We start from the raw sequence: 13,856 nt of genomic DNA, 5'->3' as shown, positions 1-13,856 counted from the left end.
TCCCTTTCTTTTTTCCCTTCCCTTCTCCCGTTTGTGTGTCTGTATAAATTCTCATCAAAATTTATGAAGGTAGTCAATGAAGCTCATACCCGTATGATTGTAGACAACATCAGTAATACAAAGAATATTCCATTCCTTTTTTAGTTTTTCCACCAGCTGTCCAACATCATTCCAGGTATACTTTCTATTAGGTCTTGAAAAGTCAGGATTTAATTCTAACTGATTGGCAAGGGAGTAGCATGACCTAGATAGTCCAAGAGTCTGCAGTGGGGTAAAATGAATCATGTTGTAACCTGCAAAGCAAAGCAACAAACAAACAAACAAACAAAAAACAAACCACTGTAAAAACAAACGAACCACACCAGCCTAAAATGAAGAAAATATATAAACTTTCTTAAGTAATTACAAATAGCAAGGTAAGCATGCTACCGGAAAAGAAGTCAAACACTTGGGTTTAAATCCTAACTGCCACAAGAGACTTTAAGCAAGTTTATTTAAATCTTTCAAGACATCAGTGTCCTCATATATGAGACAGAGATAATGAGATGATATTTGAAGAAATTCACACACACTGCTTAGTTATTAGAAAATATATATACTTACATGTAGAAAATTTAACTTCTAACAGTGTATCAACACGTTTTTCTACTACTTTTAATGTTCTATAGTAATTGTATTCTGTTTTGATCATGTCAGTGAACTTCTCATTCCTTTCTTCATACAATACTCAAAAGCAGAAAATTAATATTGAGGTCAGGTGCAGTGGCTTGCACCTGTAATCCCAGCACTTCGGGAGGCTAAGGCAAGAGTATTGCTTGAGCCCAGGAGTTCAAGACCAGCCTGGGCAACACAGTGAGACTTCCTCTCTACAAAAAATAGACTGGGCCACTGCACTGCAGTCTGAGTGACACGGTGAGACGCTGTCTTAAAAAATATGTATGTTTTAATTATATATATTTAATATACATATGTGTATGTGTGTGTCTGGGCATAGTGGCTTATGCCTATAATCCCAGAACTTTGGGAAGCTGAGGTGGGCATATTACTTGAGGTCAGGAATTCAAGACCAGCCTGGACAACATGGTGAAACCCCATCTCTACTAAAAATTCTAAAATTAGCTAGGTGTTGTGGTGCAGGTCTGTAATCCCAGCTACTAGTGAGGCGACAACACAGGAGTTGCTTGAACCCAGGAGGTGGAGGCTGCAATGGGCTGAGATTGTACCACTGCACTCCAGCTGGGTGACAGAGTGAGACCCTGTCTCAAAACAAAACAAACAACCAAACAAAAAAATTAATATTGCCCTTTGCTTAAGAGTAAAATATAACTTGTTTCATTTTGCTCTTAGTATGTATGGTAGCACATATCGTCTACACAAAAGATAGTTAATCAATATTTGTTGAATTCAAATGATACACAATAATAATAAAATTTCCTTCACTTTTCAGTAGCTTATTCTGATTTTTATGTGGTAAAGTCTTAGAAATGGTAATTATTTCATTATAGCTTTCCTTCATTTCTTAAGCTGAACCACAAAATTTGCCATTTTTATAAGTTAAAAATGGTTAAGTATCAAAAATTTCATATGGTTCTATTTGTATTACTAAGTATATTAAGAAACAAAATTAAAAGTGGAGGCAAAAGGATATGGTTTGGATTTGTGTCCCTGACCAAATCTCATGTTGAATTGTAATCTCCAGTGTTGAAGGAGGGGCCTTGTGACAGGTGATTGGATCATGGCAGTGGATTTCCCCCTTGTTGTTCTCATGATAGAGAGGGAGTTTTCACAAGATTTAGTTGTTTAAAAGTGTGTAGCACCTCCCACTTTGTTTTTTTCTTCCTTCTTTGGCCATATAAGATGTGCCTGCTTCCGCTTTGCCTTCCACCATGACTGCTGAGGCCCCCTCAGCCATGCTTCCTACACAGCCTGTGGAACTCTGAGTCAAACCTCTATTCTTTATAAATTACCCAGTCTCAGGTTGTTCTTTACAGCAATGAGAGAACGGACTAATAAACAAAACCTTTGAAATCTGTATCACAGAGGACAATTACATTTATTTATTTATTTTTAATAAGAAAAAGAAAGCAAGCTGACATTACCTGATTCTTTTGCAACCCTAAGTCTGCTTTCCCATTCATCAAAAGGTCCCAAACACTTAGCTAAAAATGTCTGGAGAGTAACACAGTCCAAGGGTAGCATATGATTATCAGCGCCAACACGTAAAATGGGGTCCACAACTATGTAACCTCCGCCACTTTTCTCATTTCTAAGAGAGAAAACAAAACAAAAAACTTTTCAGTCAGTGAGAGAAAAAACGATCCTCATACAATGTAGTCTGACTCTAACTAAAAGGTTAATTGTCCCAAATAAAATATATTTATTTCTAAGCATATAAAATCGTTTTAAAAGCTGCAATAAAACTTAATGAAAAAGCTACTTTTACCCTTTCACAACCTACATAATTACATATATAACATATAAAATATCCAATAATGTTGGTTTAATGAAAAATAAACTAAAACTTATCAGTAATAACAAGGGCACAAAAATAAACAGCAACGTATAATCAGGTTGCATGACATGACTACAGAGTTTTAAGATATTACTTAAAATACATTTACATGATACTTTGCAATGGGCCATACAATTACTTTGTAGAAATCAAAAAACAATATTTTATTTTCATCTCAAGAAAGCACTGCGATGGTTCATACAGTAACATTTACAAGTTAGGTAACTTCAAATTACAGAATAAATTAACTTTTTTTCTCACATGCAAAGCACCTGACTTACCCTTGAAGGAAATAATACTGAAATGAACCAGATTGTTGCAGATTAAGTTTACAGTATTTATCAGAATCATCTTCTCTTTCTGTTGGATTTTCCCAATCCAGAGAACGGAATTTTTCTCTATTAAATGTTTCTCCAGGAAATGGGTAATTTGTATACACAGTAACTGCTTTTCCCTGTAAAGTTGGGCCTAATCGGAACTGTAGTTCAAACCCTAAATAAAAAGCACATTTAAAAAACTCATTGTAGAACTTAAATTACTACATTGAAAATAGGTGTTTTATTTAAAGTATTTAAAAATCTTGATTTTTCATTTATATTTAAAATAACTCCACAAACCTAATGCTGTTTTGGCACTATTCTGTATTCCAATGTAGCCAAATTTTGTATTTTAGCAAGTATAGTAAACATTACAGAGCTGTCTGCTCTGTAATGTCTCTTTCTCCTTTCCTGGAAACTCATTCCAATTCACATAACAACTTTGGGATGTGCAAATTCTTATATAACCTCATTTACCATGATCCCCATCCTCACCCCTGAATTAAGTACCCAGCGGTAGGCATCTGAGCAGAGACCTTCTGTAGTATTTTTCCAACTACAACTGAGAAAGCAAGTTTCTCTATAGTGTCAGAAAGTATGTGACAGTATGTAAAACTTGATACCATGGGACAATTATCTTACCATACTGTGAGAAAGCTAGTCTTCACTGACAGAAGTCAACCTCTATATATGTAGAATTCAGGATTCTAATAGAGCTCTGGAGGCATCTGAACCCGACTGATGTCTGCTCAAGTCCAGTGATGTGTTAACAAAGATTTAACAACTGACTAGTGTGGTGGGAACCCCTGACTTGGAGTGTTTGCTAACTTTTTGGTGGAAATAACCCTGACATGGACAATCTTAAATTACCAACACAACAACATTGAACGTGGAAGTGGGAAAAGACGTGCACAATCAGCTCTTGTGAGCCAGCATAAGCTCCTCCAACAGACTACTGCCTATATCCCTACTCTTCATGGTTTAGTTATTAAAGCTGTTCTTGTAATCCTGAGAGCCAATCCATTTCTACTTTTACCCAAGTTAGGTTATTTTTTAAAAAACACATCTTAGAATTGTGCACTGTGTTACAAGTATTTTGCCATAAGTTTTAACATTACAGTTAAAACTGTACTGCGAAAGAAAAGTTTTGGTTGGTTTAAAGCAGACTTTAAACCTTCTTTATAATTATTAGAATGTGAAAATTCTGACTATTGTCAAGTTCATTAGAAATATAATGCATAAAAATTTTAAACATCAATATAACTTTCAATTAATAATGGGCAATAATAACTGGTGAGGCAGGAAAGTTTAGCTCCACTGAGTAAAATCTTTAATGTCTAAGGAGCTTTTTTGAGAGAAAAAAAAACTAACATTTGTAAATTTAATACGTATTATTTATAATTTATAATGCTTGATTTATTAAACATCCGACAAAGTAATAAAAGATGATATACTAATAGGGATATTTTCTGTGAACAAAAGATTTCAGCAAAAGACATTAAGAAATGCTATACAGTGAAAACAAGAATTTATTCTCTAAGCATCTACATGTACTTTTTCTATAATACAATTTGGCATTAATGTATTAAGAATTTATATTTTTTGATCTAGGAATTTTATATAAATTTTTTTGGAGAAAATTATCAGTGATGTAAACAGAGATTATGTGTAAGGATGTTTATCACAGCCTCATTTATTGAAATTAAATAAACTGACAACAACTAAATATCTAATGATTGGCAATTATTAAATAAATTATGGTACATCTGCAAGCTGGCATATTATAAAGCCAACATAAATTATGCTATCAAAAGATATTTGGTTGGGCACAGTGGCTCATGCCTGTAATCCCAGCATTCTGGGAGGCCACGGCAAGAGGACTGCCTGAGGTCAGAAGTTCAAGACCACCCGACCAACATGGTGAAACTCTGTCTCTACTAAAAATCCAAAATAGCTGGGTGTGGTGGTGAGCACCTGCAATCCCAGTTACTCAGGAGGCTGAGGAATCCCTTGAACCCAGGAGGCAAAGGTTGTAGTGAGGCGAGATAGCACCACTGCAAGCCAGCCTGGGCAACAGAGCAAGACTCCATTTCAAAAAAAAAATTAATAACCACCTTTACTTTATTTTGTTACATTTTACACATTTATGTAGAGCTTTTAAAATGTCTTCTAGAAAAAAGTCATGGCTGAAACACGGCAGTAGGCAGGGAGGTAGAATATATATACCATAATAATAGTAAAAATAGGGGGAAAAAGCAGGTTAAAAAATTGTTTAGATAGTACAATCCAAATTTTTTTAAAGCAAAAAACAGAAAAAAATGCTTTTTATACATTTGCATAATTTTATAATTGGGGAAATCATTTTAAAATTAGAGCTACAATTATTAGAGAGATAGACTAATAAATAATTACACAAAGAATTAAAACATGAACTAAAATATTTAGTGACTGAGAAGCATAAATATCTACATCTTCACAAGAATTATTAAATTAATCATCAGGAGAAATGGTGTTATTCTGAACAAGTACAAATAGCAGAGATTAGCTGTTTGGGTATATTTGTACAACCTGTTCCCATTAGGTTTATACAAATATTGTTTTTATAATTACACAAGGATTCAGAGAACTTGCAGTGCAAAGGTTAAAACTCATCTAAAATCTCCAAAACAGTATTTGGATCAGTCCTCTACCTTCAGGAAAAAGCCCCAGTAATTCCCCAAATAAGTCATTTGTTTATATGATATATATGCATGATGTTCTAATAGACTATGTAAATTATAAAACATAAAAATTAGCTAAATGGGTTAAGATACAAATGAAACAAATAATATTTAAATAATAAATTTTATTTAGTAGTGGGCAGAAAAAAACCTTTGGCTCTCACTAAAAATTAATATTGATAATATCTCTCAGTGAAAACAATGTAACTAAATAAATTTCATTATTTTTAAAAGTCTTGGTTTTAATATTTTGTAATAAAGTGATTAAAAGATTTCAAGTTCTATTTATTTTGGGTAAAATCATATGACAATGGAAGAAGCATTTCTAAAAATATATATTCAAAATGTTTTTGCTATAGCAAGGGTTGGCAAAGTATATCCAGCGCAATTCCCATTTCTGTAAATGAAGTATTACTGGAACACAGCCACATCCATTCACGTATGTTTGCCCATGGCTGCTTTCCTGCTACACTGGCAGAGTCGGGTGCCTGCAATAGGGAGTGCACTGCTTGAAAAGCTGCAAAGATTTGTGATCTGAACTTTTACAGGAAAATGTGTGCCAAACTCTGTTCCAGAGCAACACAATTTCCTTCAAAAAGGCACTTAACTTTCTCACTCTTGTTTACATCAAAGAGTTAAGTATTTATTTTTTTCTGAAAATATTTTCTAAGTATCATACTATCTAAGGCTATTTGTTATTCCTGAAAAGGACAAATCTCAAGCACTTTCTAACTCATCTTTTAAGTGTGATCACTCCTGTGAGCTAAAAGAGCTGTTCTTGGTTTTTCTACCTCTCCTTACAAAGTAATATAGAGACTCTGTTATTTAAGATAATATAACCTATAAAGTTACTTAACCTAGCTTAGGTGAAGGTACAATTCATGGCAACATACTGCAAATAAATGAGGGAGTGATTGTAAACCCCTTCCAGAACTACAATCTCTACATTTTCTTCTGAGTATGCCTTTTTTGTTTATAATTTATCTGACATACAAACTGAGAGCATAATTCATATATTAACATAATTCAATGTTGTTAACATATAATGGACTTAAAAAACTAAAATTGGTAGAAAAGAAAAGAAAAAGAAAGGAAAAGAAAGGAAGGGAAGGGGAAGGGAAGGGGAAGGGAAAGGGAAGGGATGTGAAAAATGAGGGAAGGCAAAGGGAAGGGAAAAGGACGGGAAGGGAAAAGGAAGAGAAAGGAAGGGAAAAGGAAGGGAGGGGAAAGGAAAGGGAAGAGGAAGGAAAAGGGAAGGGGAATGGGAAGGGAAAGGAAAGAGAAGGGAAGGGAAAAGGAAGGAGAAGGGAAAGGTAATGGGAAGGGAAAGGTAAGAGAAGGGAAGGGAAAAGGAAGGGAAGGGAAAGGGAAGGGAAAAGGGAGGAGAAGGGAAAGGCAATGTGAAGGGAAAGAAATGGGAAGGGACGGGGAAAGGAAGGAGAAGGGAAAGGTAATGTGAAGGGAAAGAAACGGGAAGGGAAGGGGAAAGGAAGGGAAAGGGAAGGGGAAGGGAAGGAGAGGGGAAGGGAAGGGGAGGGAAAGGGAAGAGAAAGGGAAAAGGAAGGGAAAGGAAGGGAAGGGAAAGATGAAAGGGAAAAGGAAGGGAAAGATGAAAGGGAAAAGGAAGGGAAAGGGATGGACAAGGGAAGGGAAGGAAAGGGAAAGGAAGAGAATGAAAGGGAAAGGGAAGGGAAGGAAAGGGGGAAGGAAAGGAGGAAGGAAGGAAGTTATGTTTTCTTTCTGTAGCCGAATAGATATATCAGTGCATTCCCCAAGGGTTACATAGCCACTCTGTAGACATCTAATGCAAATCACTGAAACTAAAATTTTTATATACAGTAAATAAAACATCAGAGGACCTAGAGTAGGTCAGATTCCATAGTTAATCACTCAGTTTGCTAAAATTAGCTGAGGTCATAGCAGTACATGGTGTGGCTATCTTATTCCTCATACTAACACTAGGCTACTTTACTTGTATTAGCCATCTCTCTCTCTCTCTCTCTCTCTCTCTCTCTCTCTCTCTCTCTGATGGAGTTTTGCTGTTGTTGCCCAGGCTGGATAGCAATGATGCGATCTCAGCTCACCGCAACCTCTGCCTTCCGGGTTCAAGCGATTCTCTTGCCTCAGCCTCCCGAGCAGCTGGGATTACAGGCATGTGCCACCATGCCTGGTTAATTTTGTATTTTTAGTAGTGATGGGATTTCTCCATGTTTGTCAGGCTGGTTTCAAACTCCTGACCTCAGGTGATCCACCCACCTCTGCCTCCCAAAGTTCTGGGATTACAGGCGTGAGCCACTGCACCTGGCAGCCATATCTCTCTAGTAGGCAACTAGTATGATGAGTGATTAAACTATTATTGTAAATAAATATGTTCTGTGTTTTTCCCTCCACTCCATTTATGGAAACTCAAGCTTCTAATCAAAGAACCTTCATGTATAACTATTTTCTTTAAAAAATAGTAAAAATTCTAAATTTGATCAACCTATTTAAAAGATGGAAGAATTCCAGATTTAGGAAGTACTTATTTTGTTCATTCTTCTTCTTTTTTTTTTTTTTTTTTTTGAGATGGAGTCTCACTCTGTTGCCCAGGTTGGAGTATAATGGCATGATCTCGGCTCACTGCAACCTCTGCCTCCTGAGTTCAGGCAATTCTCCCACCTCTACTTCCTGTGTAGTTGGGTCTACAGGCGCATGTCAGCACACCTGGCTAATTTTTGTATTTTTGGTAGAGATGCGGTTTCGCCATGTTGGCCAGGCTGGTCTTGAACTCCTGATCTCAGGTGAACCACCCGCCTCAGCCTCCCAAAGTACTGAGATTACAGGAGTAAGCCACTGTGCCCGGCCTGGTTTTGTTCATTATTCTGACACTAAATGAGATAGGAAATAAAGGAAAAAACTATGATTTGTCTAGAAAAGATCATTATTTAGTCTTAAACTTGTTGAATTGGAAGAATCTATAGAAATATGAGTCTTGAAAAAGAGAAAGAATTCCCTCTTGTGGAAAAGAGAGAAGGAAAGATTTATGAAGTTTTTGGTGACCAATTAAATATGAAAAACCAAAAATTGCCAGTTTTTCTTCACATTTGATTGGTTACCAAGTCCTCTAAATTTAAAAATAACTCACACTTTGCCCTGTCTTTTTCTTTTTTTTTTCTTTTTGAGGCAGAGTCTCGCTGTGTTGCCCAGGCTGGAGTACAGTGGCACAATTTCAGCTCACTGCAACCTCCACCTCCCAGATTCAAGCAATTCTCCTGCTTCAGCCTCCCGAATAGCTGGGATTATAGGCACCTGCCATCATGCCCGGCTACTTTTTGTATTTTCAGTAGAGACAGGGTTTCACCATGTTGGCCAGGGAGGTCTCAAACTCCTGACCTCAGGTGATCCGCTGCCTTGGCCTCCCAAAGTACTGGGATTACAGGTGTGAGCAATCATGCCCAGCCTTGTCCTTTCTTTTTCAACTCTGACTCTGTTAAACCCTTTTTTTTTTTTTAACCAGATGTGTTTTTTAAATAGCCTTCTCAATGCTTCTTGTCTCCCATGTCCCTTCTCTTCAACTCATTGTTCACATTTCAAATTATCTTCTTAAATAATATGATCACCCCATTACTGCAAAAAAAGGTAACATTCTCATTCATAACATTTGGATAAATTTACTGGTTTTAACCAGAGTTTTAAAGTCAGTCACATCATTCTTTTTCCGTATCTTTCATGGTTCCCTCTTCAAATAGGTTAGCTGAATGTACATTTTTTGCTGGAGTTTTAGTAATCAATCAGCAATTATTTAACTGCTACCTACTGCACTAGGTTTGTAAGGCTGTCCCTAGCCTCACAGACTTTATTTTTATTTATTTATTTATTTACTTATTTAAGACGGAGTTTTGCTCTTGTTGCTCAGGCTGGAGTGCAATGGTGTGATCTTGGCTCACTGCAACCTGTGCCTCCCAGGTTCAAGCAATTCTCCTGTCTCAGCCTCCCAAGTATTTGGGATTACAGGCATGCACCACCACACCCAGCTGATTTTTGTATTTTTAGTAGAGACGGGTTTCACCATGTTGATCATGCTGGATGGTCTTGAACTTCTGAACTTGGCCACTTCGGCCTCCTAAAGTGTTGGGATTATAAGTGTGAGCCACTACGCCTGGCCCTTTATTTTTGTGTTTTAAAGACAGGGTTTCACTCTGTCACTCAGGCTGGAGTGCAATGGTGGGGTCATAGCTTACTACAGCCTTTAACTCCTGGGCTCAAGCGATCCTTCTGTCTCACCCTCCTGAGTAGCTGGGGACCACAGGCAAGCACCATAATGCTCAGCTAATCTTGTTTCTTTTTTTTGTAGAGATAAAAAGTCTTATTATGTTGTCCAGGCTGACCATGAACTCCTGGCATCAAGTGGTCCTCCAGCCTCAGCGTCCCAAAGCACTAAGATTACAAGTGTCAGTCACCTGCCCTCATCAATTCTCACAGATTTTAAACCCTAGTCTGACACTGTAAGGCTAACAAGCTTTTAGACACTGCTTCATTATTCAGTACTTAATAGTTCTGTGCTCATTGTGTAATTGGAAATCAAAGAAAGCAGACAGCAAAATATTAGGGAAAAACCTCACAGAGGAGGTGGAATTCTAGCTGAAAGTTGAAACTTAGGCAACACACAGACTGACAGTAAATGGGATTCAACATATATAAAGGAATCTGACAGGAGTAGGGGTATAAGGACAGGCATGAGAAAAATCACTGAGAAGGGAATTAACAAGAATGATTTGGGCAACTTTAAAGATGTATTACATTAATGATGGAGAATAATGAGATACAATCTTGGCTAAGGAAGGTGTAATCTTATTACAGAATGTATAAGAAGTCAGACAGAGGTATTTAAATTTGATTTTATATATCCCACTTAATAAAAAGGAAACAGACTGAATAAGATTATTCTGGCATATATATTCAGGCATACAGATAGACAGGCAATCAGAGATATTTGGAAAGAAATTGCAAGCTTAAAAAGAGATTACAGGAAAAGAGAGGAAATCATCAAAGAAGAATATAAGGTTTCTCCCCTGGGAACTATAAAAATGGAGATGCCACAAAAATAAACAGGGAAGCTGAGAAATAAAGAAGGATTGCGAATGGGGAGGAGATGGTTTTGGACATGCTAGATTTAAGCATATCCAAGTTGAGCTATCCTAATGCCATTTTGTTGCATAATATCAGGTAGAAGCCAAGGTCCGGGTGGAAATACATAGTGTGAGCTATCAATGCCTTATATTTATTTAGGGCTTTGTTACTAAAAATCCACATATTATTAATTTTGAGCCTCAAAACCTAGAAAGGTAGAAGAACAGAAATCACCTCTTTCATTTCACCAATAAAGAAATTAATGCTACATAAGCAGAATATGTATAAAAACAAAACAAAAAAAGAAAGAAAGAAATTAACGATCAGAATTGGGGCCCGGACTGTTGGCTTATGCTTGTAATCCTAGTATTTTGGGAGGCCAAGGAGGGAGGGTTGCTTGAGTCCAAGAGCTCAAGACCAGCCTGGGCAACATAGTGAGACCTAGTCTCTTTAAAAAAAAAAAAAAAAATTAGCTAGGCATAGTGGTACATGCCTGTACTCCCAGCTACTCAGAAGGCTGAGGCAGAACTGCTTGAGCTCAGAAGTCGAGGCTGCAGTGAGCTGGGATCATGCCACAGGACTCAGCTTGGGCAACAGAGTAAGACCCTGTCTCAAAAAAAAGGAGAAAAGAAGAAGAAAAAAAGAAACCAATGCTCAGAATTAATGTAACTTTCTCCAAGTCAGCTTGTTAGCAGCAGAGCCAGGAGAATTCTGGCTCTTTACCCTTGTCATCATACTCTGAAAGCTTCCAAGAAGAAGAAATCTCAAGGCCTTTCCTCTAAAAGGAGTCGTCAGCACAGAGGCAACAGTTGAGGCCATGAGACTGTGTAGTTAATTCTTTGAAAGCAGGAGGACAGAAAAATAAAGAATTCCTAGAAGATACCCATAATTAATTAAAAAGTGAAAGGAAGAGAGCCCAGTAAGAGACACCAAGTTGACAAGAATACACAACAGGGCAGGGGAAAAAAAAAAAACCAGGAAAGTGCAGAGTCAGGAAAGCCAAAAATGGAGTCGGTACTCAGTGATTTAAAATGCCAAAGTTGGAAAAAGATGAGGATTTGGTATGAAGATAACACATTTCATGTATGAAATTATTTTCAAAAATTCAATTTTTAAAACATTAGGGAAATTAAAACATTCCTTCAAAATGTTTATGTCCATCAACATCCATTTGGTACACTGATAAGGGGGATTGCATTTTTCATATATTATACTTCCTCAATGTTGAAAAATTACAAAGGCTAAGAAAATAAAGCATCTATTAACTAGTCTTGTAGGGAAATAATTTGATCTTTTAAATACAGTTCAACTATATTTCAACATAACCTGATGAATTATTGCACTTTTTATTTGATAAGAAAATATTTTCAGCTTTTACCTTATCCACATTTGAGAGGTTTTTGATATACATAAACAATAGTTTACTATACTTTTTGCTGTTATCTATTTTATCAATTCAAAGGTTCAACAGAGGAAAAGAGATAGAGCTATATAAAGGCAAAACTACAGACATACCCAAAGCGAAATTACATAGGAAGTAATTTACCAAGTTTTAATAGTAAATGCTATTAGAAATAATATGGTCAATCTTCTGATCATATATTTAACTTCAATCTTTAGTGGGAATTAGTATGCAGAGAAAAGTGAACTATTTTATCCTTATCCTAACATGAGGGATATAAAATATTTTTAATTCAAATCAACATTTATTAATGATATATAGACAACACAGGGCCATCTTTGCACAAATCAAGTTTTAGAAAGATCCCTGTAAATAATATTTATCTTAAAGCTTTAAAAAATTTGACAGGACTGCCAATGAATTAAAAGTTTAAAAGACACAAATGAACCAAACAACTTTATACTGACCTTGTTCAAGTCTGAAGAGGGTCTTTTCCAGCTTCTCCATTTCGTTCAGAAGTAAAATTCGAATCTGTTTACTGTGTCCCATTTTGGCTTCTAGAAGATTTGAAACCTTTCAGAAGAATTAAAAGAACTCCACAGTCCAATGAGTTATCCCTATGAAACAAAAAGGAATTAAGACATCGAAAATAACTATTGCCTTAAACTCTCCAGAGCTGACAGTGGCACTTACATGTTCGAAGTGTGTTTTATCCCTAGCAGAGCAACGAAAGAGAATGAATCTTATAACAAATAAGATTCGAGAAGGCAAATTAATAGTTGTTTCCTGCCTTTGAGCACAACGAATAAGACCGAAATAAAAATGCTGTATTATAGATTCTTACAATTAAAAAATTTAAAACCTAGAGCATTCTCAGAGAAAAGCAATACATTCACGAAAGCCTGAAGTCAGGGGGACTATTCCCAGCCCCAAGCCACAGGGCTCTGTAGACTGAATGGCACTTCAGCTTACAAGAGATTAGTCTGCTCAAAGATAACAGGTGGGCGATCTCCCCATTCCCAAATTCGGGTCGCCAGCCACCAATGGGGAGATGAGAACAGAGGGAAGCAGTTGTTGCCCCTGGAATAGCTGCCGTAGAAGAGGATGTACAGAGCGAGCTATAGATAGAAAGAATGCGTTTCCCCGCGAGGCCAGCGGCATTCCTAGCACTTACGCCGAGCAAGTTATACGTGCGGCTTCTGGGGCACTGCGGGACTCGCCACTCCAGTGCTGGGGTCGGGGGAGGGGACCGGGAGAAGAAGGGGAAAGGCTGGCTACCCAGCCGCGAACAGAAGCCGCAGCCCAAGGAGGGCCGGGCGCCGTGAAGGGCAAAGGGAGGGGCGGCGGCGGCCGGGGCAGGGCCGAGGCGGCTGCGCGAGGAACAGGCAGCGTCTTGGCGACTCAGCCTCGCGCAGGTTCCAGGGCACACCCAGGACCCCACCAGGCCTTGCGCACACTCGCCCCAGGTGGGAGCGGAGCGTCCGCTGGCCCACTTCCGGGAGACTCTCCTCGCTCGCCCCGACCGCTGGTCTCGCGAGAGAGTGGGCACCGCACCGTCTCAGTCGGCTCCGGGCCCGGGGAACTGGACGAGGCTGAGGCCGAGGCCGGGAGCCGCGATTTCTCCTCGCCACCAGGAAGGCGTAGCGGCCGAGGCGCGGTCTGCCTCGAACAGCTTGCGAACTCACTGTTGCTCATTAAAATCCTGCGGTACCAGGCTGCGAGCTGGGTTGAGCTGCACAGTAGGATCTTTTGGTGGGAAGGGCTGAATGGTGAGGGGCAAATGACCCAGGTTCCAG

General features: G+C 38.1%; 1 protein-coding gene across 8 annotated transcripts in view; it reads right to left on the bottom strand.

Moving 5' to 3' along the window:
• AGL (amylo-alpha-1, 6-glucosidase, 4-alpha-glucanotransferase) overlaps window positions 1-13,560 on the bottom strand; it is a 69,692-nt gene extending 56,132 nt beyond the window's left edge. For 3 of the 8 annotated variants that reach the window (XM_032262909.1, XM_032262916.1, XM_032262915.1), the window contains exons 1-5: window positions 12,754-12,846; window positions 12,528-12,677; window positions 2,794-3,004; window positions 2,100-2,266; window positions 90-293 (exon numbers count right to left, since the gene is read on the bottom strand). In XM_032262909.1, coding sequence (XP_032118800.1) covers window positions 90-293; window positions 2,100-2,266; window positions 2,794-3,004; window positions 12,528-12,609 — 664 coding nt within the window. In that variant the 5' untranslated portion in view covers window positions 12,610-12,677; window positions 12,754-12,846. Of the gene's footprint in view, window positions 1-89; window positions 294-2,099; window positions 2,267-2,793; window positions 3,005-12,527; window positions 12,678-12,753; window positions 13,160-13,234 lie in introns of those variants that run through there. The other 5 variants (XM_032262913.1, XM_032262910.1, XM_032262912.1 and 2 more) reach the window with 5 other exon arrangements.
• Window positions 13,561-13,856: the final 296 nt, after the last annotated feature.

This window comes from Sapajus apella, unplaced genomic scaffold (assembly GCF_009761245.1).
Source record: "Sapajus apella isolate SASKATOON/1434 unplaced genomic scaffold, GSC_monkey_1.0 scaffold133, whole genome shotgun sequence".
Lineage (NCBI taxonomy): Eukaryota > Metazoa > Chordata > Mammalia > Primates > Cebidae > Sapajus > Sapajus apella.
The sequence above is the reverse complement of the archived record's forward strand: the minus strand, read 5'-3'. Positions and strand labels throughout refer to the sequence as shown.